A 22,783-nucleotide genomic window follows, 5' to 3' on the forward strand; every position below is an offset into this window, starting at 1 on the left:
GCTAAATTGTATTGAAATGAACTCAAACACGCTCAATCACCCTAAGCAGAGAATACTCCAGAGTCTATAAAGCTTCAGTAACTTGATTATTTCACAGTGATAGATTGTTGGTATGTGTAGTGCTATTCATACTAGTATACTTAGTTCTTGAATCTTGAGATACTATGTATATTCAGCAGACATGGAGACAAGATACTAGCAGTCAAATACCGTGACAATAGATGAGTCTCTTACTATTGATATCTATTCACTTGGAAATTAGACATTTATTCCAACAATACATCCATATAATCTCTGTGGCCGGTTGGAAGCTCTTTGTGAGTTACTCTAGTAGAGACAGAGCCCGGTAGAACTCTAGGGCATTTTTCTAGGGCCCCAGGAGTGACCTGGATCAAGAGTGCCGCTAGAAATAATCAGCTGGATAATAGAATATGGTACAGTAATGAATGCATTTTTGTGTGTTTAATGTGCCATCCACGGTCCAAATGTAGAGCCTCGATGAAGAGTGCAGGAGTTGGACTGGTGATGTCTGACAATCCATTTAGCCAAAGAAGACATGCTACACCGCTCGGTCTGCTGGCAGTACTTCCTCAGCTCCGTACCGCCTTTTGCTCATAGACAGATATATGACGTCATTAGTCTAGATCGCCCTATCCGGATTTCAACCTGTCCTTCATTGATCGCAATCTCCTAGACACCATCATCATTTATAATCTCACCGAATAGCGCGAGATTACGGATATGTGGCTACAATCTGCTCGAAGTGATCATAATCTGAGCAACCATCCGCATATACTCCTACTGATATAGGTACCGGTTTGAACCAGTCTTCCTGATTACTACGGCACGATACGCCATCTCAGAAAGCATACGACTCAGCGCCATCCGACAAAATGGGCCCTCTCGTCCCTCATAATCCATCCGAGTTGATGGTGATCCGGAATGTCACTTCGGACGTGATCACCATGAGCTTACCCTTTGCGCGATTTGGACACCTTCGATTCGGCAGTCGCGGCACATTAGGTACTACAGCCTTTCCATCTGCAAGAAAGAGAAAAGAAACAAGCTCACACAAACACCACAGTTAAAATGTCATCCGGTGCCGTAGCCGTCTTCTCCCCCGTCAGCCTCACCCCCGAAGTTCGCGAAGCGGTCACCACCCTCGGCGGGCGCGTAGGCTATATCGCCGCCCTGGACATGGAGCACCACATCCACATCTCCACCTGGAAAGCAGCGTATCCAGATGCGCAGGTGATTGCCCCCGAGGGTCTCTGGGAGAAGCGGCAGGCGACCCACGTGTATCGGGACGATCCAGCGTCACCCTTTGAGCACATCTTCACGCCGGGCCGGCGCAGCGTCACACCTGAGTTTGACGCTGACTTCGCCACGGAATACGTGCATGCGCACCGGTCGCGGGAGCTGGTGTTTCTGCACCGGCCGTCGCGTACGCTGATTGAAGGGGATCTGCTCTTCAATCTGCCAGCGCGCGAGCAGTACAGTCGCGCGAGTCAGAGCCCCACGGGTGGGATCTTGACGAAGATGGTGATCCCGTTTTTGTCGACGGAGCCGTCGGCGTCGTGGCAGAGGATGTTTGTGTGGTATCTACTGTCGGCGGATACAAAGGCGTTTGCCGAGTCGATGAGGCGCATTGATGGGTGGGAGTTCAATCGGCTGATTCCGTGCCATGGGGACGTGGTGGGGAATGGGGCAAAAGGGGTTTTTCGATCTGTAATGGATGGGTTTTTGTCTGGGAATCTGAGTTTGAAGTAGATTCTGTTCTTTATGTATTGTACATGTTATTTATGAAATAATCAGTGGATGGAAAAGATACCATGACCTTTGGTACCCAAAGTAGGATCCAGGGGAGGAACAACAGGTCAACGTCTGCTATCTTCAATGCGAGATTGATAATCAGCCAGGCCTGACAGCTCATCTGTTCTCAACATACCTAGTAAACTACAGCCTCGATCAATGCCATTGAACACAGCTCCCCTGCAGGATCAACAAGCCGCAAGCCAATCCATCCGAATTGGGGATTGGATCATGGAAGCTTAGTATAGCGCTTGTAACGAGGTATATCTATATAGATCGGCGGAGGAGGTTCATTTGATCTCAATTTCATTTTCTTTTCTTTCCTTCTCTCTTTCCTGTGTCGTTGTACCTATCGATGATATAGACCTTGCGGACGGAGACAGCGTTCGTTGGCGGATGGTAATGATAGTCATAAAATTGAGAGATAGTATACACTCTGTAGAGCGACAGTAAATCCAGTCACCCATAAAATACAAACTATAGTTAAGACCATATGAATTACAATCTCGATGCAGCATCAGGCATTACCATTTAGGGCTGATCGGACTTGTCAGCTGATCCGTATCCGATGACGTCATTATATCGAACGACATACCTTGATACAGCGATTCCTTGCGCAAAAACATCCGAATATCCTGGCTCGATTAGAATGATATTCTCTAGATGCATGTAATGGACATGCAAGAGTGTCCTGTCCCTTTCTCGGGGCTGTGTTTGCCTCTCGTATGATTCATTGCAGACTCCGTTCACATTGAATGTCCAACCGCTGATCATGCACCAACAAGGCAAGCAGCAGCGAATTTCTTGGCTGCCACTATTGAGCTACCTGTTCCCCATCCTGCCTAGTGAGTTGGATCCCGGTGGGGAAAGATATCGCCGATCGTCACTGGCTTGAAAATTGAGACCAGGGGGATCCTCAGCTAGTCGCCAGCTGCTGACGTCCTTGGCCGGTCGACACGACACGAGATGGTCAAAGTCGAAAGATGGGACGAAATCGTTCGCACAGGCTAAGCCACTTGGGAGAAAGTAAGGAAGTCTGGACCACAGACACCGCCAATGCCAGCTATGCCAGCGAATGCGCCTCCGACGTGTGACGCTCAGCGATCGCTGTCAATCGTTACCTAGGCGGGATCGGCCAGAGTTCAAACTTCACGCCCAGGCGTTGGGCAGACCCCGTGGGCCAATCGTGTGGACCTGGACAGTGTCATGATGGAATAAAACAAGGAAAAAATCGAGTAAGTGCAGCAGATCTTGGGAAGCTTGTCGTGGACTTAAGAAGTAGTCCACTTCCCGCTTTTCTCGGGTCATTGTTTGTTTGTTTTTTCTCTCCTGCTTCCCTTCGGCAATTTTTGAAGCTATTTGCTTTGTCAATACCACGACTACTACCAACACCAACAACACCACCAACACCACCAACACCACCACCACTACACTCCCACTATACTTGTCTGATTCACCTTCCGTCGAGAGTCCAACCTCACCATGCCTGTGCTCTCCCGTATCCTGTCGATCGCCTTGCGCGCGGTGGAAATTATCTGCGGCGCGGTAAGTACTAGACACCTGCCGGATAGCCCCATCATCCACTAACGTGCAGTAGATCGTGGCTGGTATCATCGGCTACTATCTTAACTCTTTCGACAAACTGGAAGCGTGGCCCCAGGCTCGGTGGATCTACACCGAGGTGGTCGCTGCCGTATCGATCATCCTTGGTTTTCTCTGGCTGATTCCTTGCTCTTTCGGTTTCTTCTCCTGGCCTTGTATGTTGCACACCCTTCCAATGTCCATGGACAGCTTGCTCATGCGATCGATCTAGTCGACGTTATCATCTCGTGCGCCTGGTTCGCCGCTTTTGGTATCCTCGTCGATGCCATCCACAGGTTCAGCTGTGGAAGTATCTGGCACTGGGGAGGCATCACCCATGGCGATTCTTGCGGTCGCTGGAAAGCCGCCGAGGCCTTCAGTTTCATTTCCGCCTGCGTATGGATGGTGTCTGGCATTGTGGTATGTTCTTCTCCATCCGCACATCCTCCCATCTACCTATCCACCTATCTATTCGCCGAGATATACTCACACTCACCAGGGCATTTGGTTTACCTTCCGCTCCCGTCGTTCCAGTGGTCTCCGCTCCGCCGTTTGAATCGGTCCCTAGACCGGTCGACATCGGCGACGGTGCTTGCTAGACCTTCTTGCAAGACCATCCGCAACCACCCAAAACCCCACGCTCATTGTTCCAACTTAATAATTTCGGGTCTTGCACCCTGACGCCACACCCTGACGCCACAGGAGCGGCTCCTTTCGTGGTATCCGCTTCATCGCATTACCAGGACATGGGTGTTGACACGGCAAACGACGTGATGATTCTCTTACTACTAATACGGATACCCAGTCGGCGTGTTGACGACTCATGTCGTATTCGCTCGTTGTGTTAGATATAACTTGATTAATACTGTATATTGACCCCTTAACCATGTCATTTCCCACAATACCCCGTAGAAGTAGAAACAATGAGTGTAGGCAGGGTTGCCCGATCAGGCAATGGACGGGCCCATCACCGATGACTAAGCTGACATTCCGGACTCCGAATCTCGACTCGCTCTCTCTCCGTCTCCTGTCAATCCCTCTTCTCGAATCCCCTTGTGAGACTAACCATCATGGTCGGTAAGCGCAAAAGGTCGAGTTCCCGGGCGCGCGCTTCGGTTGAAAAAACTCCGCGCGTCACTCAGGAGTATACGCTACAAAACCTCGCCCCCGAGGACAACCGTCCCAGTGCCGACTCCGCGCGGGTCCCCGACGATGAACCACTGTTGCCCACGGCCAGCGTCCCGCATCCGTCGTCAGGGCTCGACCGGGGGCAACCGCCAGCGCGATTCTCTTGTACACTGCCGGGCATCTGGGCGTGGATGCAGGGTCCCCCGAATCCGCAGAAATATCACATCACCGCATGGTTTCGCAGGGGACAAACCGCCCCTGGACGTCTGATTGACCGGTATTTTCGCACCACTAAGGCCAAGGCGGCGCTGCTGCTGGCCTGTCTGCTCCTCTGGAGCATCGCTTTTCTCTCCATCTTGCACCAGTCGGTCGCCGGTCAGGAGATTCCCGGGTATGGACGCCCAGTCAAGCTCTCTTGCGAGGCGCGACTCTGGTCCAATGGCACAAACTGTGGTTTGGACGGCGACGCTTGCCGCCCCTTTGAACAGAGCGCGTTCGCGTTCCGGTGTCCGGCCAGCTGCGCCGAGGCGATGGTGCTCGAACCTTATTTTATCGGCCCGCAGGAGATCAACTACAAGAGCCTCGTCATTGGGGGTGCCCCTGAAGGTAGCGATCCCGCTGACCACGGTGTCTACCGGGGGGACTCGGCCATCTGTCCGGCCGCGGTGCACGCTGGCATCGTGAGCAACGCGCGCGGTGGATGCGGGGTCCTTCAGCGCACCGGCGAGCATAGTGGCTTCCCCGCCGTCGACAAGAACGGCGTCCCGAGCACCGACTTCCCCTCTAACTTCCCGCTCTCGTTCACCTTCGACACAGAGAACGCCTCCGCGGAGCGCTGCACCGACCTCCGCTGGCCGCTCTTCACCTTCACGCTGGTCGTAACAACCGTGCTTTCCCTCTTCATCACATCTCCGGCCGCCTTCTACTCGTCCATCTACTTCATCATCTACTTCCAAGTCGCCCTGTCCTCCGACCCGCCCTACTCCCCAGACTACTATGAAGTGGTCTCAATCGCTCTCGGCCGTCTCCTCCCCTGCGCCTTCGTCGGCTTCGCCATGTACTACTTCTGCGTGCGGTACACGCTCACCGATCTCGAGGCCCACTGGGACAAGACGGTCCTGTGGCTGGGGCCCTGCTGGGTCGGCGCCCTCAACACGGACACCTTCGACAAGATCCCCATCTCGCGCCTGACGCCCCACGACATCGAGCAGCAGCCAGGAGCCGTCCCCGCGCTCCTCATCATCATCGGCGTCCTCGTCACCATCGTTCTGACACAGGCGCTCGCCTTCCGCAACGAGGGCCGCATGCCACGCATGCTCGCCCTCTACGGCCTGCTTGTCGGCGGCGTCCTCGCCCTCATCGCCGTCCCCAACATGAACCTCCGCATCCACCACTACATCCTCAGCCTGCTCTTCCTCCCCGGCACCACGATGCAAACCCGCCCCTGCCTCCTCTACCAAGGCCTCCTCGTCGGCCTATTCATCAACGGCATCGCCCGCTGGGGCTTCGACAGCATCCTCCAGACCCCAGGGCACCTCCTCGACGGCGGCCAGCTCGGCGGCATCCAGCCGCACATCACACCCCCAGTCATCCAATCCGCCCACAACATCTCGTTCTCCTTCCCCGATATGGCCCCGGAGGCCGACGGAATCAGCATCCTCGTCAACGACGTCGAGCGCTTCCACCAACTCAAGGCCGACGATGGCCACATCGCGGACTTCAACTGGACGCGCCGCAGGGACGGCGACCCGGAATTCTTCCGCTTCGGCTATATCCAGCTCAATGCGCTGGGCGGCGTCTGGTATCAGGATTTCACCAAGCCTGTGACGTGGGATGTTCAGGGCGGTTGGAACCGCTCTGCTCCGGTAGTGGTTTAAATGTTTTGTTGATAGGCTGAGTATCAACGTGTGTATATATTGATTAGAGGGCGATTGGATACGTCGCTCGTTGTATATTTAAACTTTGCGCGGTATCAAGTGTTGGACTTGTTTATGCTATAGGGTAGTGTAGTAGTATTGGCAGTGCAGTAGGGATACGAAGCCCCCAATATAACCATCTGACCAGTATGATATCTCTCCGGCGGGTCATAGATACGATGTATTCTTCATTAACAAGAAAGCATAGCCACCCAAGAGCTACGTTAGATCCCCCAACAATATCGTGAAGTCCAATCTATCCAATGTTCTATCCATGCACGGTATACACAAGTAACGCAACACCACCAGTTGTATGTATCAAAGAAAACCGCTATCAAACACAAAAGTAACAACTACTGAACAAAGCCACCCAAAGCCCAAAACTCCTTCACTTCTTCCCCTCGTACCCATCACACTCCACCTGCACGATCTCCTGCTGTCCACCAGCCCCAACGATCAGAGCCGTCAGCTGTCCGCCCTTGACGCACCCGCTGTCTAGACCCTTGGTGTACTGTTTCAGCGAGAGGGAATTCTTCGAGTCGTGGCCGTAGATGATGGTCGTTATATCTCCCTCTACTTTCTCCTTGGGTTTGGATTTGTTGAGCATGGCGGATTGGTGTTTGTTATAGACCTTGTCTTTCATTAGCGGGGCCGTAGAAATTACACTCATAGCGATGGCAATCACTCTAGTAGGACAAAGGAAAGAAAAGATACCTTAGCCCACTTATCCCCCGCCCCTCTCTTCGAACTCGGCTCCCCCGTCTTAGAGTCAATAGTCAACATAGTCATCACGCTCTCCGGGTCTTGCTTCTCCAGTTCCACCCCGGGCACGACGCCCCCATGCACAACAGCCACTTGGCCCATGCCGGGGACACAACCAATTTTCAAGATCACCGGACACGCCTCCAGCCACTGCGCCTGGTCGTCGCTGAGAGCCAGCGCGAGCGGGCGATCGCGTGCGTCGTGCTTGTCTTCTTTTTCTTCGTCGACTGCGCCGCTCGGAGAGAATAACTTGCGCCGTAGTCGCAGAATGCGGTCTTCATGGTTCCCCCGCACACAGGAGGCTGAGTATCTCCGGGCAAGGTCGACTGCGCCGAGACTGTCGGGTCCTTTGTTGATGAGGTCGCCTGTGAGGATGAGGTGGTCGTTGTTGGGGTCGAAGGATACTTTTTGCAAAAGTTGCTCCACTGTGTATTTGGCTGTGTTAGGATTTCCCGTTTCGTAGAATGGGATGAGGGTAGAACGCACGCTCATCCCGACACCCATGCACGTCACCTACGAACACCAACCGTCGCGAGCTGCTGGTTTCGGCTGCGGAGATGTCGCCCTGCGGTAACAGTGCCGGATCCAATGTTTTCATGAGTATGAGGTTGCTGAGTGCAGACTGTACGCTACCCTCATCGGGTGTGTTCTCCGCGTCGGGGCCCATGTTGATATTGGGTAGTGGATGCAGCCACGGCGAGAGCACGAGTTTCCGTCCTATTAGGTAGGCGAGTATAACGATCAGGTACACTGTTGGGTGGCGCCACAACTGCGGTACCATAGGGTGGCGTGCTCCACTTCTCGATCAATGTAGATATCTACTAGCGTAGGTGGATTCGAAGCCCAAACTCTGGTTGTATGTGGTGTAGAGCTCGGTGGAGAAACGAAGTTAGACACACGCTCCCGCTGGTCTTGGAGTGGACGGTAGAGCCGCGAATTTGGTAGATGACCGGTGTCAGTAGACGGCGCTCTATCCCTAGATATATATAGAGCTTGTGATGCGTTTGTTTTTCTGAGAACGGTCACCGCGGTGGTTCTGGACTGTTTCTGGTTGGCAGAGAATGACGTCGAGATCGGCGGAGGCATCTCACTCTAGGCCAAACCCGGTTAGACCAAACCAGCCCCCAGATCTAGGTACACACGTGACTGATCGGTATAAACAACAGTCGATTCAACGCGATGGTTTGTCCTTCTTATTGTTATGAACCATGAGAGGGAGACGACGATGCTGTCTCCTAAGAAACTACGCGTCTTGTCATCTTTTCATCAGAATATCGCTACTTTCAGAAGAGCAATCAATCGCGGCATAGCTGATCTTCGCTCGTCAACGCCGCGCGTCTTCCCCAGTTCTGGATGGGATAATATTGACCCTTCCTGCTTGATTGAGGAAGAGAACATTCCCACTTACAAACCGGAAAGATTCTATCCAGCTCATATTGGTGAGATCTTGAATCGCCGATACCAGATAGTGGGCAAGCTAGGATATGGATCTAGTGCGACGGTGTGGCTTTGTCGGGATATATGGTAAGAGGAGCTGAGTACAATCGCTGGCCCGATCTAACAGGATAGGGGCGACTGTTTTATAACGTTAAAAATATACGCCGCGCTGACCTCACCGACTCGAGAGATTGAGGTGTATAAACATCTAAGCACCATTCAGTCCGACCACGCGGGGCAGTCATGTCTACGTCCGTTAACAGATATCTTCCACACCAGGAATCCAGATGGCCATAAAATGCACACTTGCTTGGTGCACCCGCCTTTGGGGATTAGTCTTGACCAGTGCCATGGTGAGGACAACGATGCGCAATGTCCTGGCCTCTCTGGACTTCCTCCACACGGAGGCGCAGGTCATACATACTGGTTAGCCTCGGTTTCATTTCAAGGGCGTCACCATAACCTCATAACCTAAAACCGAGTAAAAGCTAATACCGTAGACCTCCAACCGAATAATATGCTGCTTGGTACCAAGGACAACTCGATCTTATCAAACTTCGAGCAGGCCGAATTCGATGCGCCAATCCCGCGGAAGACACTCGAAGATCGTACCATTTACATCACACGGCCCCTCCCCATCTCCTTGGGGACGCCCGTTCTCTGCGATTTGGGCGAGGCTAGAGTGGGCATTGACCAGCAACGGGGTGATATCATGCCTGATGTTTATCGCGCACCCGAGGTCATCTTAGACATGACTTGGGACTATAAGGTTGATATCTGGAATGTTGGAATGGTGGTAAGATGCTCATCCATGGGATTATATTGGAAATACAACAATCTCGAAACTGACAGTAGCCAAGATATGGGACCTGATGGAGCGTCACCACCTTTTCAAGGCTCGAAACCCTGATCGCAGATTAGATGACGGCGTGCATCTCGCCGAGATGCACGCGCTCTTAGGGTGTCCTCCCCGCGAGTTCCTCTCACGAAGCGAGAAGAGCCTGCAATTCTGGGATGCAAATGGTTGGTAAAGCCTCTCGCGATATCACATGTCTGGCATTAATGGTCCAAAAATTCTATACAGGGCAATGGAAAGGTGCAGCTCCTTTCCCAGATTATAACCTCGAAACCAGGGAAGAAAAACTCCACGGTGATGAAAAGTCAGACTTTCTTCGCTTTCTCCGACGGGCCCTATGTTGGCTACCTGAAAAACGGGCCACTGCCAAAGAGCTTCTCTTTGATCCTTGGATGATGCATGGTCTCCGCCTCAAGAAGCCCGCGGAGGGTAATCGCTAAGCACATGGATATGGCCGGCGGTGGTGACTTGAAGCCTGGAATAACCACAAAGTACTGGCTGAGAGGGCATCATTGGACAGGTGCGTCTGATACGTTGAAGATAGACGTCTCTGGAGCTTACAGTAGAGGCACAATTAGAAACTTTCCCCCGCTTTTCTTCGTTGTCTCTACTAAAAGACGGTTCCGGACTGTGCCAGTCTCGAAACAAAACAGTGTGGGCGGCAGCTCGCAAGATGAAGGTCAGACAACTGAGCGTCGGACACAATATCATATACACCTCCCCATATTGAACACGCTCAAGCCACGAAGTAAAGCGAGGTGGCAGATATAAGCACCATCGTGTCTATACATTTTAATATACATCAAACTCGTTAATCACTAAACTCATCACACATCCTTCTCATACGCCTCCAACTCCTTCCGTCGCTCATTGACCTTCTCAACCACGCTCCGGTCATACATCTCCTCCACCGTCTTGTCACCCAGCAACACGTTCTTCTCATGCCGCGCCGCTTCTTCCTTCGTCATGCACACGAAGTCCTTCAACTGGATCGGAACAAACTTCTGTCCCTCCTTCTCCCATTCAGGGTCCGGACCCCAGCCCCGAGCCGGTCGCTGCCAGGGAACAAGAGCAGGCTTGCTAGGCAGGCCCGTCACCACGCTCTTCCCGTGGTAGATCTCGTCCAGGAGGTATCCGACGTCGTCCCTCGTCAGGGGCAAGCGCAGTCCCACTACTTGGTGGCCAACCTGCAGCCGGGCCAGGCGCTCGTGCAGGCCCTGTAGAGTGCCCAGCACGCTATCGTAGACCTTGTCGCGGCCCTTCCCGCCCAGGCTATAATCGATCGGGTAGTTCGCCAGGTCGCAGATAACGTGGTTGGCGAGGGTGTACCCGAAGACAGCAGGCAGTGTCCCCAGGACGGGCAGGATGCGCGCCCGGAAATCAGGCAGCACGCTTAGCTCGCCGACCTCGCCCTTGGAGAACTCATCCGCGGACAGGGGGAGAAGGCTGGCTTTGCCCGGGCCTGATCGCTCCGTGGAGAAAACAACTGGGATCCCCGTGCTGACGCCGAGCGCCTTCAGGCGCCGCCGCGTGCTGCGCGACAACCGGTCGTCTGTGCCGGCCGAGATGTCGGCCACCGTGACGCGTGTGGGGTCCGACTTGCACCCGGCGCCCATGGACGAGATCACGGGGATCGAGTGTTGGTGGCAGTAGTGGAGCAGTTCGACCTTGGAGCCGATGTTGTCGATGCAGTCCAGCACGTAGTCCGGTTTCCGACCCTGGTCGCTGTCGTCCATGCTCCACGGAGCTAGGAGATCCTCCGCGGCGGATCCGTTGAAGAGCTCGTTCCGGCAGTCGAACCGCACCCACGGGGTAATCTGTTCCAGTCTCCGGCGAATGCAGTGCACCTTTGGTGTTCCCACGTCGGCGAGAGTGGCGACGGCGTGTCGGTTCAGAGAGGATAGGGTGACCTGGTCGAAGTCGATGAGCCGGACCTTGGCCGCACCTGACCGTGTCAAGGAAGCTACAGCGTGTGATCCAACACCGCCGCAGCCGACAACGATAATGAACGCCGACCGGAGTTTCTCGAGGCCTTCGTCGCCGAGGAAAACGCGGTTGCGCGCGAGTTGTTCGAGGATAAGGTCTAGTCGGTTGAAGAATTGGTTAGCGGATGAACCTCATAGCGCTGAAAGCGGAGATGTCTCCTGTACCATCATCGTAGTCCCCTTCTTGTGCCCTGCGCGCGAGAGCCGCGCTGCGTTCGTCCTCCTTGCTCATGGGCGCGGGCGCAGTCCCATACTCGGTGAGAGGTTCAGCATGGTGGCGCTCGTTGATATCGGGAATCGAAGCCTTGAGCCCTTTGACTGCTTCCTTCCGGCGGTATGTTTGGTATCCCAGTATTGCGCCTGCAACGGCGGCGCCCGAGATAACAGCGGTCGCCGCCAGTTGAGACTGGTGGGTGTTGGCGTGACGCTGGATCCAGGAAGACATTCTTCACGTTGTTCCTCCAATTTCGACACGGACAATTCAAGAAAGCTGTAGGACAGTCAGACCTAAGACGTTCAGCTTTAGAGACCTTGTCCGGTGCCACAGGAGTCTTACCATCATATATTCAGGTCTAATAGCTGCTAATTTGTATAATGACGAAATCGCATTTTCGGTCCGGCCCAGCGAATGCCCGAAAATGATAGGCGGTCACGTGCAGGCACACCCATGAAAATGCGTCACTTGGCGATTTCCCCTTGCCGTCTCCAACACAAACACAACGTACGTCGCACGCTGCAACGCCAGGTATTTCGCGCCTTCCACATAGCGAATTGATGATGTATTGCTAACAGGGACTTAGCGCGGAGAAGTACGCTTCTATTCTCAATGACGATAACACACACAAGAGCATCTTATGACACCTGTATCGGGAAAAAACCCCAAGGCAGTGGACCTCATCCTTCGAGAGCTCTGGCGATCGAATGGAAGAAGACACTAGCTGCAGCGTGAATGATTAAGATTGAACAGAGATCTTAGGGATTGGTCAAGCTATAATTGCTTCTCTGCGTGGCGTTGTTGCGACACTCGTATATACGTCAAGTATGGGGGATTCATTCCTGCCGTCCTCTAATGTTGTGGACTGGAAGTTATATTTCACCCCCTGTATTTGATCGCGAAAGTCTGCTCTCTTGCGATTAACGTAAGGGATATTGACATGCATAGTCAGATTGACCTGCTAAACCTTATTGCTCACCTTTGCTTATACTGCATATGCCACCTGCTTACCTATCTAGTCCCCTCGTACTGCCCCTTATCGTTGAGTCACACCGTCGAATCTCAGCCAAATGATGACAACAATTCTCTCCGAGGCGTCAATCGCTCCATATGTCACTCGCGAAGTAACGATGTCGGGCAGATCAATGACGAGAGAAAACACACAAAGGTAGTTTTCAATCTGGCATGGCAGGTCGATTTGAGCATGCTTGTTGTTTTTCTCTCATCCTTCATATGCTCCTGGGCATAATATACGACGACAGATCCTCACAAGATACGTGTATCTTAGCCACTAGATCTAACTCGCAATCCAAACTTATTTAATCCGACATCGACCATCTGTCGTCAGCTCAAGCTCCTGCTTCCTACCACACTAACCGCGCACCAGCTTCTTGCTTCCCCTACCCCACACACCCCATAGCACATGCAATCGCCCAGTGACGAGGTTATTCCAAAAGCCAAAGTTGTATGGTATCCGGCCTGCGCTTAGGCGCTTCCACATCGGCCTGGAAACCCGTGAGAACCTGAGAGCTAATCTGAGGGCAATTGCATGTGTTATTATTATTCTTATCATCCATTTATTCCCATATTTAGTATGCGTTAGGCATGGCAATTATTATTAAGTAGATTTTCTTTCTGATCATAAGGTGGATTCGATAGAAGTGATCAAGACAAGGCTTTTTTCCAATACATGAGTAAGACCAAAAATCCGCTTCAAACCGAAGAAAGGAAGGAAGGAACAGATAATAATGATAAAAAGAATCAACGATAATTGAAACATAAGGAGAAGAAAAGAAAACGAACAACCTATTAACTAGAGAGCGCCGACAACGACCCAAGGCGCACAGTCGACTTATCCCCCGAATCATTGCCCATATCCACCCCCGCAACATACCTGCACCTCTTCCACGACGACTGCCTCCCACAATCAGCATGGAACACCATCCTGGACCCATTCGCAGAGACCGTAGCACCACCGGGAGCCTTGAGCCCAAAATCGCCCGTCTTGAGCAGCGCGCGCCGGGCACGGGTATACGGGCCGCGAAGCGTCTCAGCGGACGCATACTTCATGTCATAGTAGGGTGACGAGTAGCAGTGCGACGAGAAGAACAGGAAGTACCGCCCGTAGGACGCGCGGACGATACTCGGGGCCTCGACGACCGGCCCGTCGTCTTTCTCGTTGTGCAGGATTTCAACGGCGGCACCCCTGGGGGTTATGCCGTCGGGGCCTAGCTCTTGGAGGAGTATCCGGACACGCGAGTCCCGCTTCTTCCCCGTGCCACAGCCGCCCCCGTGACCGTTCTCTTTGTATACGATGTACAGTGAGCCGTCGGCGTCGCGGAAGGGGGACGGGTCGCTGGCGCTGCCGGGATCCTGGGGACAGGCGAGGGGCGTCGATTCCGGGTAGAAAGGGCCGACTGGGTCGGTGGATGAAGAAACGGCAACCCCGATACAATGGTGATGGTTCTGGGCCTCGTGCTCGCCCGAATAATAGAGGACGAATTTTCCATCGTCCTATAGGGTATTAGTCTGTGCAGACACAGCTTTGGGGTGGGAGGTGGCTATTTACGCGTTGGATCACGTCGGGGCCCCAGTGGTTGATTGCCTTCTCCCAGCCGCCGAGGGTTGGCAGCGCGTCATGTCCCGGTTTTCTGCGCCAGACGATGAAATCATCCGACGTAGCGACGGGAACATGCGCATTCGCAATGCCTGTCCCTGTGTCTGTGCCATACGCGAACCAAGTCCCGTTGAAGTGGACCATACCCGGATCGGGGAAATCATCAAGGACATTGATGGGATGGTACCCTGCATTGTGGTAACTGGGGTCATCGTAGTGCCTCGAGCGCTGATTTCGCATTATGATGAATGGGAGACTGAGCACTACGATGACAACTACCACCACCAAGAAAGCCGCTGCTGCTTGACTTGCGATTCTTCTTCTTGTCAATGGCTTTGGGGGCTGTGTAGTTTCTTCTAGGCTCCCTTTGGGGGTTAAACTCCAGTCACTGGATGACTCCAGATCGTAGGCAGTGCAAGTGGGCATTTTCTTCCTTTTGAAAAAAGGCAGCATCTTGGTTCTTCTGTCTTTTGCGTGCTTGTTTTTCCAGTTATTGTTGCCTGGGCTGGATGGGATATCTTTGAGTATAATACCCAGGGGGCAGATGTTCCAAAAAGAAGGTTGGAGAATTCCTCACGGTCAGGGGCACAGAGTTGCAAATTAGAGTCTTGGGAGGGGGAAAGTTTGCTCTGGTGCCTAAATTTGAGTATGGATGACGAGTGAATGACACTCAGGACCCGTGAAACTCACATTGGAATCTACCAACCAGCGGGTGTCGAGGTCGAGAAGAGGAATTTTAGAACCAACCGCTCCTAAATCTATTAGTATTGGCGATTAATGTCACAGATCCAGTTCTTTGCCCATGTTGGAGGTAATTACTGATCCTGCGACACCATCACAAAGGACGAAGCAAGCAGGGTGGCGTCGATGAACGCCTCAAGCAAATTGAGACTGTAAAGTGTTTCGAAAACATGGCCGAGCAACGGGCTGGACGATGATATCCAGACAAGAGTCATTGAGCTAGTGTACAATGCCTCAAGCCATGTGTACACCCTCGGCCCTTATCGCCGATGCCACAGCTATGTATATTCAATCTGGCCATACCAGACACAGAGATTCGCAAGCCATTGTCAAAATTAGTATTTTGCCCGGGAAGGAGCGCATCAAGTCTGATGCACAGCGCAGGACAGACAAGCGTATCCATTCCCGTTGCCTTTCATCTGGCTTGTCTAGTAGACCTAAATAGTAGCAATGTCTTTGAGACCGACCTCGAAGACAGACATGGTTTTACTCCTCGCTAGGAACCAGCATGACCATCGCAGACCATTTGGCTAAGCCCATCACGTGTTTGGAACAGAAGCCAACCAATTCAATGCATGTTTCCCATGGCAAGTACCGCTTCGGGATGACAACAAATTCGTGAGTATATCATGAGCCGTGGAGACACCACGACGAGGCTCTTGCCAGGAACACCCCCAACGAAGTGGTAAATAAGGGTTATAGCAAACGGGTTGTTGGTTCCGTTGCAAGATATTACCACTTGTCTGCAAAAGATATCATGACACTTTTGGTCTTAGTAAGTAATCATATATCCAGTGCGACACATGGCTTCCACGATGATATTCCGGGAAGGGATGCAACTCATGGACAACATCAATCAGCTTGTCAATCTGTCAAGTCGATGTACTAAACGCTGTAGCATATAGCCCAAAGGTAGAGCGAGTTGACAAAAAAACACACGCGTGGAGATCCAGCGAGCGGTGGCATTGGTCGCGTTGCGCTAGAGCAGTGGGCCCATCACGAAACGGAAGCTCAGCGAACAATGCGTGGGATAAATAATTCCCCGCGTACTCTAGTAGGGCCATGATATTCATGAAGCGATTTGGATACCTGGGCCCATCCCCGGGTCTCGGTTGTAGCCTCGGTATGGGTCTCGAGATCCGCAACCACATGAGTCCAACGAGATGGTCCTAATGATCGACATCGATTCCTCCGCATTGGTCGCAACACATTCCCTTTCTGGATCGTTGGATCCCGCATCTCAGTCCCGATAACCGATGTTGATATGCGGTCAGATGGATCATATCACGACTAGCCAGAAATCATTATAAATACGGCGCCCCTTGTTGTGTTTCCCCCGCGTCCCTGGTAGATTATTGCGAACGTATTTCCCCGGTCGCAAGCACTGTAAGCCTCAGTCATCATGGTCGCCAAGCTGCTTCTACCCTTGCTCAGCGTCTTTGTTGTCTATACCATTTTCTACTATGCCGACATAAATAATGCGCGGGCCCTGGCGGACAAGGCTGTCGAGTCACAGATCCTGCCTGGGACCGCGGAACCACTGCGCACCGTATACACGGGCGTGCCGCAGATCGACAGGCTGCTGTCTATCCTGACAACTTTCTTCTGGCCAGCCACCGACGGAAGCCATCCAGCTCTGACACTGCATTCCCTCGGATTCTCCGGTACATTTGGGTCGGCCTGGGTACTGGTGACTCTGGAGGCCTGGAGACGCGGAAATGCGTGGACCATCGTCGCCTTGTAAGCTCTCCTTCCCCCCAACTCCAAGTCCCTCACACTGACTGATTATGGCCTATAGCCCAATGGCATTCGGACTCGCGGCCCAGGTTCTCACCTTTGCTTTCGCAACCCCGCTGTTCCTGTGTCTGCACCTATCTTTCTCGGTTACGGCTCGCAAGCCCAATGCCCAGAACATTCGGGTTCCCCGCGCCGTGCTCAACGCCATCCCGCTGGTGTTCACGGTCGGTTTCATGGTCCCCAGCGCGCTCCTGATCCTACCTCGATCGGAGCAGATCACGACGGATCTGAAGCAGATCTTCATCGCCCTGTGGCAACCCTGGCCCGCATACACTTCCATTCTACTTGTGCTTGTGAACATTGTGTTCAGCCCCTTTGTCAGAAATGACCGGAACATCGACGATGGCCGTGCGACCCAGCGCGCCTTGCGCCGTGTCTATGCCTATGCCTTTGGCAACGCCGCCGTCACCCACCTCATCTCATGGACTGTCTCTCTGTCGACTGTTATTGCCCCGTCTATTTTCAAGCCCGAATATGTGGGCGTGCTGCATCCATTCAAGGTTTTTGATATCCCACAGCCATGGGCCTCGCCTGTCGCGCAGGTGAGCACACTTGGTGAGGGAGTGCATGCTTTTCTGCGATGGGACTACCTGATCGGCTCCGCTGGAGTACTGATCTGGGCTGTCAGCGTGTACAAGAGTGCGCATCGCGTTGTCTATGGTCGTGTCGGTTGCCTGGGCCTCGTCACCAAGGTAGTCTTGCTCAGTCTTGTGGCCGGCCCTACTGCCGCGGCTGTGGAGCTGCTCTGGGAGCGTGACGAGCTGGTCATGAACGAATTGGGAGGCATCAAACGGGTGGCCCCCAAGAGCAAGAAGTCGTCATAGATGAGGTGGGACCGATGCCTGCATCTCTGCGCAGGTAACCAAGGAACACTGGAGATGTGATATGTGCTGTATGATTAGTGTTCTTGATGCGACGTATGTCAGCAGAAGGCGAAAAGATATTCCAGAACGACGATAAAACCATGACATTAGACCTTGTCAATTCCCATACACTAGGCAGCAGAGAACAAAAAGGGAAGTAGATCGGGGTGGATGTCTGAGGCAGCTACCCTATCATCCTCAGGCAGTCCATTTCCTGATCGGGATGGCTTCGCGATTGACGCACGTGCTCATCAGGTGACATGACAGTCCCCGCGTTTTTATCGCTCACCGCCTGCCTAAACAGCAACAAAGATGATGGATCAGTTTTACAGATTAAGCGACAATCACAAACAATCAGATGGGACAACGACTAGTGACAATGGATCAGTGAAGATAGTGTGAGTGGTAGAGTCTGGTGCTGAAAGTTTCTTGTCACTGATCTTGATTACCTAGGCATCAAGAAAATACTAGCCTAGCCTTCAATTTGGGTTTTTCACGCTTTTTCCCCTCACCATCCTCCACACCCGCATGTCCCGCCTTGCCCTCCAACGGCTCTCGCTGATCTACACGCGGTCCTTCCTGATTGACACTGACACGTAAAGACCTAACTGCTGGGAGGCCTGACACCTGTTTCGGGCTATATACCTATTCCCCGTGGAAATTTCCCCGCTATAATCCCCACTTCCACAACGACATCAACATCATGCTACGGGACGCTGATATCCAAGCCTTGGACAGCCATGTGGGCTCCATCGTCCGGGATAATGAACAGCATCATGAGCGTGTACAAGGTCTGTTGCAACAGTTTCAGCTCCTTCTAGATAGTTACAATCAGCTCCGGAGTGATTATGAGGAGGAGAGGGAGAACCGGGAGAAGTATAAGAAGCTGGCGCGTGGACAGGTAGGTCGCACCCATCAGGTACCGGGTTTTCAGCTAACAATACAAGGAGCGGAACCCTTTTGCATTGGTGTTGATTGACGGAGATGGCTACCAGGTTAGTCGTTTTGGCTCTAAATTGATTACCTTGGTTGTTTCTAATATAAGCCTAGTTCAAGGAACATCTGATCCGTGCGTCGGCGGAAGGCGGCATCACTGCGGCGCGTTTACTAAACGACTCGGTCAAGGAACTCCTCCATGAGCGCCTAGGTCCTCAAGCGGATCAGTGCCGGATCATGGTTCGCATTTACTCCAATCTTTTGGGGTTGTCCCGCTCATTGGCCCGTAACGGGCTGGTCGGAAACGAAGCACGGTCTCTATCGCCGTTTGCTTCGAGCTTCACTCGTTCTCAGGATTTGTTCGACTATATCGATGCCGGGGATAAGAAAGAAGGCGCGGATTATAAGATTAGAGGTGGGTGAACCAAGACAAGCGCCACCCTGTCCACTATGTCGCCCTGGCTAACCCGTACCAGAGTTCTTCCGGTTGTTTGTAGAGAACAATCAGTGTAAACATATCTTCTTTGCGGGATGTCATGATACTGGCTATCTGTCTTTGTTGACCCCCTACGTTGGCAAGTCGGAACGCATTACCCTTCTCAGGGCCGCATCGTTTCATCCCGAGTTTGAAAGTCTCGGTTTACCTATCAGGGAAGTGCCGTCCGTGTTTATGTCGACTCCGTTGGGTAGTACGCACGTACCCTCAACGCCCACTACTCCCACGCGGCCTATCTGCAAACACTTCCAAAAGGTACGAACCCATCCCATCATCTTCGTCACCATGCTCACCACCAAGTTGTAGGGTGTCTGCCGATATGGGGCCGATTGCACCAAACTCCATATCGCCTCCAATCCTCAAGTTTCTAAGCAACAAGACCGTAGCCCCCCGCCCCCGTGGCGTACGCCTGTCCCAACTCGCGACCAAGCCTACTTCTCGCGTCATCTGCCGAGGGACAGTAATAAATCCCGGGAATTCATAGCCGTCAATAAGAACGGAGAGCGTCTGGACACTTACAGTCCTTTGCCCTCTCCCGACGCCTGGGATGCCTATAACCGACGAGCCAAGCAGCACAGGCTGTGCAACAAATACCACCTCGGTGGCGAATGTGGGGATCTCAGCTGCGAATATGACCACAGTAACCTAGAGTCCACGTGCGTCAGCGTGATGCAGTATATCCTGCGCCAGCACGCGTGTTCTAGAGGGCCTAGCTGCCGCTCTTTGAAGTGCTATCTCGGTCATCTTTGCCAGAGGGATGGCTGCAAGGGTACAAAACCATGCAAATTTAGTCGCCATGCCCACCTGCTCGATTTAGATGTCGCGCAGTGGGTCGCCCCTATTGAGCACGATATGGATGAGACACCTCTGAGCGATGGTTCGCTGGAGGTGAACTCTACCACTGATCCTAACAATAGCTTCTCATACCTTATGAAAGATGTCGTGTTTTAGACGACCCGAAAATACGGCAAGTACAGCTGATACTATCTAGCTTGAAATGCCTCGCAATGGGCTATTTTTGCGAGACTTTTCTGATTACATTTACTTTGATCTTTACTTTATCGAAGAGGAAAAACATACACGGGCAGAAACTCGAGAGGTGAATAGAGCCCAACAACAGCGAAGCCAGACAAAACAAGACCAGGTCACTGTATGGGGCCTTGGCAAAGCTATATGAATATTATCATTTAAGCTGGAAAAAGTACAACCGTTTTGAAATCGTTCATGGGTCGACTGTTTGGTTATTCCGCGGGTTAAGTAGGATGGTTACTCGTACCGTGAGTGGTAGAGTAATCATAATCCTACCTATGAAATTTACTAGTATCAATCGGAATGCTCTATTTACTCATGTTTATTACGTACACAATCCATGTACTCGCTCATGCCACTTGTCCCTCGCCGTTGATTGAGTCCCTGCTCGCTGCTAATTACACCAAGCTGACTAGCAAAACAGCAACAGCGAAGATTCCCCAAGGAACGCACATCGTCGCAGATCCTGATTGCCCCACCCATGCATTCCAATTTTGCAGTCCCTTGTCACGGTCAGAACATTTCGACGTGATCGGCTCACCCTGCATGATTGCCACTTTCTTTCCTTGCCGCGTCACAGCAACCTCCACGCGCCCGGTGCTCTGAAATGGAACACTCCCGTGGTAGATACCCTTACCATTCTCGGGGACATACTCCCACCGAGCAGTCGATGGGTCATCGCCAACCTTCACTGACACATTCGCATTGGCGTTCAAAAGCGCAGAGTAGAAAATGCGGTCCTCGAGGATCTCCGAAGCTGGATATTCCTTCTGTCTATGGTCCGGCGCATTTCCCCTCGTACCACCAGCGCGACAGGCCTTGCCCGGATGAAGCCGATACCAAGAAACGACGGTCTCCTCAGCGATAGCCAGAGTCGTCTTGTTCTCGGGAGACTTGTACTGGCTAACGAGGTACGGCAACAGCGTCCGCCAACCATCGTGCTCCATATTTCGCGCGTAATCAAACGGCGCGTCACCCTTTTCGGGCCCGAAGACCACAGATCGGGCGTCATTCAAGGGCCCAATATAATGGGACTCACCAAAGTCGTTCCAGGTGTTTATCTGCACGAAGTCAGGCTGCAGCTGGAACACCTGCTGCCACCGGTCATGCCAGAGGTTGTCGCCGCGCCAAACCCAGTTCTTGTCGAAGCCGGGCAGATTTGTGTAAAACCAGGGCGACACGGGCATCATGTAGCTGCGGCCGTCGAGGGCGTCCAGGAAGTCTTCGTCCACGGTGGTGTTGATGGCGCGCGGGCCCTCGGGCCAAGCATTCCAGTTGAACAGGCCATCAACAACGCTGTGGCGGGCGGCTTTGTGGGGCTCGACGGCGCTCCAATCCGGGACGAAGAAGCAATCGGTTTCTTTCTTGATGCTCTTCCAGTCGGAGGCCTTGTCGAATCCCTCAAAGGTTGACACAAACGGCTGCGCCTTGTGCTGGTAGTAGGCCGAGTGGTCCTTGTACTGCTTTAATAGGTCGGTGACGCGCTCCCGCGGCCAGCTGCCGTTGCTGGCATAGTCGAAGGAGAAGAAGAGCTTGAAGTCCTGGTCTTTGGCCGTGGAAAATGCCTTGGAAAGCGAGTCAGGGTGCAGATCGTTCATGCCCATGTTCAGGGCGAATGCATCGATGGTGGCTTTCTTGGCGAGGGAGATGTCCTTTTCCCAGTCCTGCGCTGTGTAGTTTTCCGCATTTCCTGTCTGTCTGAGTGTTAGTTTTGTCTATGGAGCAGCAAGTGGTGTAGGTAATACCATGAAATGGGCAAACACTGCCTTGGACTCGACTTGTGCGAACACCCATGCCAATAGGACAATGATTCGAAGCACAGATACCATGGTCGGGGCAAGCTGTGAGAAGAACACCCAGGCACGTCGGATTGCACGGCGATCCCACGCTTTTGACTACTAAGACGCACTAGGCAGCGGTCTTTTCCTCGACCACGCCAATGCTTCTGGACAAATGCATCTATATATTGAGTTGCTACTGCACCTGCGATGCGGACAACCTAGTGTTCTGCTGTCTCCACTGTGACATGTCCAAAATTGTTAACTTCAAATTACATAGGATCATCTTCCTCCTACACACCGCCAGTGTGTACGCGAGTTCATTCGAAAGCATGTGTTGAATCGGCGCCATCTCGCAACACTGTTCTGACTCATGCAGGTATTGGCTCGTTTTGCTCTTGGTCAAAGCATGAGATCCGCCCTTTGACGGCATTCGGACCCTTTTCAAAAGTATCCGTCATGACATTATGTCCGGTGCGACGGGCTATCCCATTTTGAAATCTATAAGAGATAAGGATAATCGTCAAAGAGGTCAGTCGCAACCCTGACAACTCACCATTCAACTGTCTCTACCAGGGTTATCCAACATTTGACTTGAGCATTGTTCAGGAAAGTTTGATCATCTTTCAAGAATTGGCACTCGTCATTGTCGCATTCTTTCACACATTCTTTTGCCTGTTTATGACCGACCTCCCAGGGGACAAATCTCGGTGTTCCCGGCCGAAACTTCGCGGACTAAATGGAATTCGCGAACATTCAGCATGGAATAACATACAACCCACAAGATCAACGAAGAAACATCCAAGACGGGGTATGCTGCTCGATACTACAGCAT

General features: G+C 52.6%; 10 protein-coding genes across 10 annotated transcripts; 6 read left to right on the forward strand and 4 right to left on the reverse strand.

Moving 5' to 3' along the window:
- Positions 1-893: 893 nt before the first annotated feature.
- P168DRAFT_325257 (uncharacterized protein) lies at positions 894-1,882 on the forward strand (the record flags this gene model as incomplete). Its single annotated transcript, XM_024840977.1, has 2 exons — positions 894-1,023; positions 1,085-1,882. The coding sequence occupies 2 exons, from the start codon at positions 894-896 to the stop codon at positions 1,768-1,770; spliced, it is 816 nt and encodes a 271-aa protein (XP_024694978.1). The 3' UTR covers positions 1,771-1,882.
- A 1,412-nt stretch (positions 1,883-3,294) lies between these two features.
- Positions 3,295-3,949, forward strand: P168DRAFT_279825 (MARVEL domain-containing protein; the record flags this gene model as incomplete). The annotated part of the gene is made up of 4 exons (XM_024835820.1): positions 3,295-3,357; positions 3,410-3,569; positions 3,626-3,813; positions 3,893-3,949. 4 exons carry the CDS (start codon positions 3,295-3,297, stop codon positions 3,947-3,949), a joined length of 468 nt encoding a protein of 155 aa, XP_024694979.1.
- A 486-nt stretch (positions 3,950-4,435) lies between these two features.
- On the forward strand, positions 4,436-6,476 carry P168DRAFT_288341 (LCCL domain-containing protein). The gene has a single exon (XM_024836759.1). The coding sequence runs from the start codon at positions 4,464-4,466 to the stop codon at positions 6,396-6,398; it is 1,935 nt and encodes a 644-aa protein (XP_024694980.1). The 5' UTR covers positions 4,436-4,463; the 3' UTR covers positions 6,399-6,476.
- An 81-nt stretch (positions 6,477-6,557) lies between these two features.
- On the reverse strand, positions 6,558-8,233 carry P168DRAFT_288342 (putative serine/threonine-protein phosphatase). The gene is made up of 3 exons (XM_024836760.1): positions 7,686-8,233; positions 7,152-7,624; positions 6,558-7,068 (listed from the first exon to the last, which is right to left on the reverse strand). Exons 1-3 carry the CDS (start codon positions 7,864-7,866, stop codon positions 6,826-6,828), a joined length of 897 nt encoding a protein of 298 aa, XP_024694981.1. The 5' UTR covers positions 7,867-8,233; the 3' UTR covers positions 6,558-6,825.
- A 27-nt stretch (positions 8,234-8,260) lies between these two features.
- On the forward strand, positions 8,261-9,932 carry P168DRAFT_295521 (kinase-like protein; the record flags this gene model as incomplete). The annotated part of the gene is made up of 6 exons (XM_024838044.1): positions 8,261-8,381; positions 8,510-8,723; positions 8,769-8,989; positions 9,137-9,432; positions 9,497-9,659; positions 9,721-9,932. 6 exons carry the CDS (start codon positions 8,261-8,263, stop codon positions 9,930-9,932), a joined length of 1,227 nt encoding a protein of 408 aa, XP_024694982.1.
- Positions 9,933-10,161: 229 nt separating this feature from the next.
- On the reverse strand, positions 10,162-12,054 carry P168DRAFT_288344 (tRNA threonylcarbamoyladenosine dehydratase). Its single transcript, XM_024836761.1, has 3 exons — positions 12,034-12,054; positions 11,643-11,984; positions 10,162-11,575 (listed from the first exon to the last, which is right to left on the reverse strand). Exons 2-3 carry the CDS (start codon positions 11,920-11,922, stop codon positions 10,320-10,322), a joined length of 1,536 nt encoding a protein of 511 aa, XP_024694983.1. The 5' UTR covers positions 11,923-11,984; positions 12,034-12,054; the 3' UTR covers positions 10,162-10,319.
- A 1,446-nt stretch (positions 12,055-13,500) lies between these two features.
- On the reverse strand, positions 13,501-14,548 carry P168DRAFT_295523 (glycoside hydrolase family 43 protein; the record flags this gene model as incomplete). Its single annotated transcript, XM_024838045.1, has 2 exons — positions 13,501-14,205; positions 14,261-14,548. The coding sequence occupies 2 exons, from the start codon at positions 14,546-14,548 to the stop codon at positions 13,501-13,503; spliced, it is 993 nt and encodes a 330-aa protein (XP_024694984.1).
- A 1,562-nt stretch (positions 14,549-16,110) lies between these two features.
- On the forward strand, positions 16,111-17,759 carry P168DRAFT_249142 (uncharacterized protein). Its single transcript, XM_024834160.1, has 2 exons — positions 16,111-16,789; positions 16,848-17,759. The coding sequence occupies exons 1-2, from the start codon at positions 16,452-16,454 to the stop codon at positions 17,668-17,670; spliced, it is 1,161 nt and encodes a 386-aa protein (XP_024694985.1). The 5' UTR covers positions 16,111-16,451; the 3' UTR covers positions 17,671-17,759.
- A 337-nt stretch (positions 17,760-18,096) lies between these two features.
- P168DRAFT_302746 (zinc finger CCCH domain-containing protein) lies at positions 18,097-20,466 on the forward strand. The gene is made up of 6 exons (XM_024838689.1): positions 18,097-18,107; positions 18,163-18,610; positions 18,657-18,704; positions 18,760-19,060; positions 19,122-19,396; positions 19,448-20,466. The coding sequence occupies exons 2-6, from the start codon at positions 18,413-18,415 to the stop codon at positions 20,090-20,092; spliced, it is 1,467 nt and encodes a 488-aa protein (XP_024694986.1). The 5' UTR covers positions 18,097-18,107; positions 18,163-18,412; the 3' UTR covers positions 20,093-20,466.
- Positions 20,435-21,999, reverse strand: P168DRAFT_279833 (glycoside hydrolase family 71 protein; the record flags this gene model as incomplete). Its single annotated transcript, XM_024835821.1, has 4 exons — positions 20,435-20,446; positions 20,504-20,564; positions 20,624-21,864; positions 21,916-21,999. 4 exons carry the CDS (start codon positions 21,997-21,999, stop codon positions 20,435-20,437), a joined length of 1,398 nt encoding a protein of 465 aa, XP_024694987.1.
- Between the last annotated feature and the right edge of the window lie 784 nt (positions 22,000-22,783).

This window comes from Aspergillus campestris (assembly GCF_002847485.1).
Source record: "Aspergillus campestris IBT 28561 chromosome Unknown P168scaffold_3, whole genome shotgun sequence".
NCBI classification, from domain to species: Eukaryota; Fungi; Ascomycota; class Eurotiomycetes; order Eurotiales; family Aspergillaceae; genus Aspergillus; species Aspergillus campestris.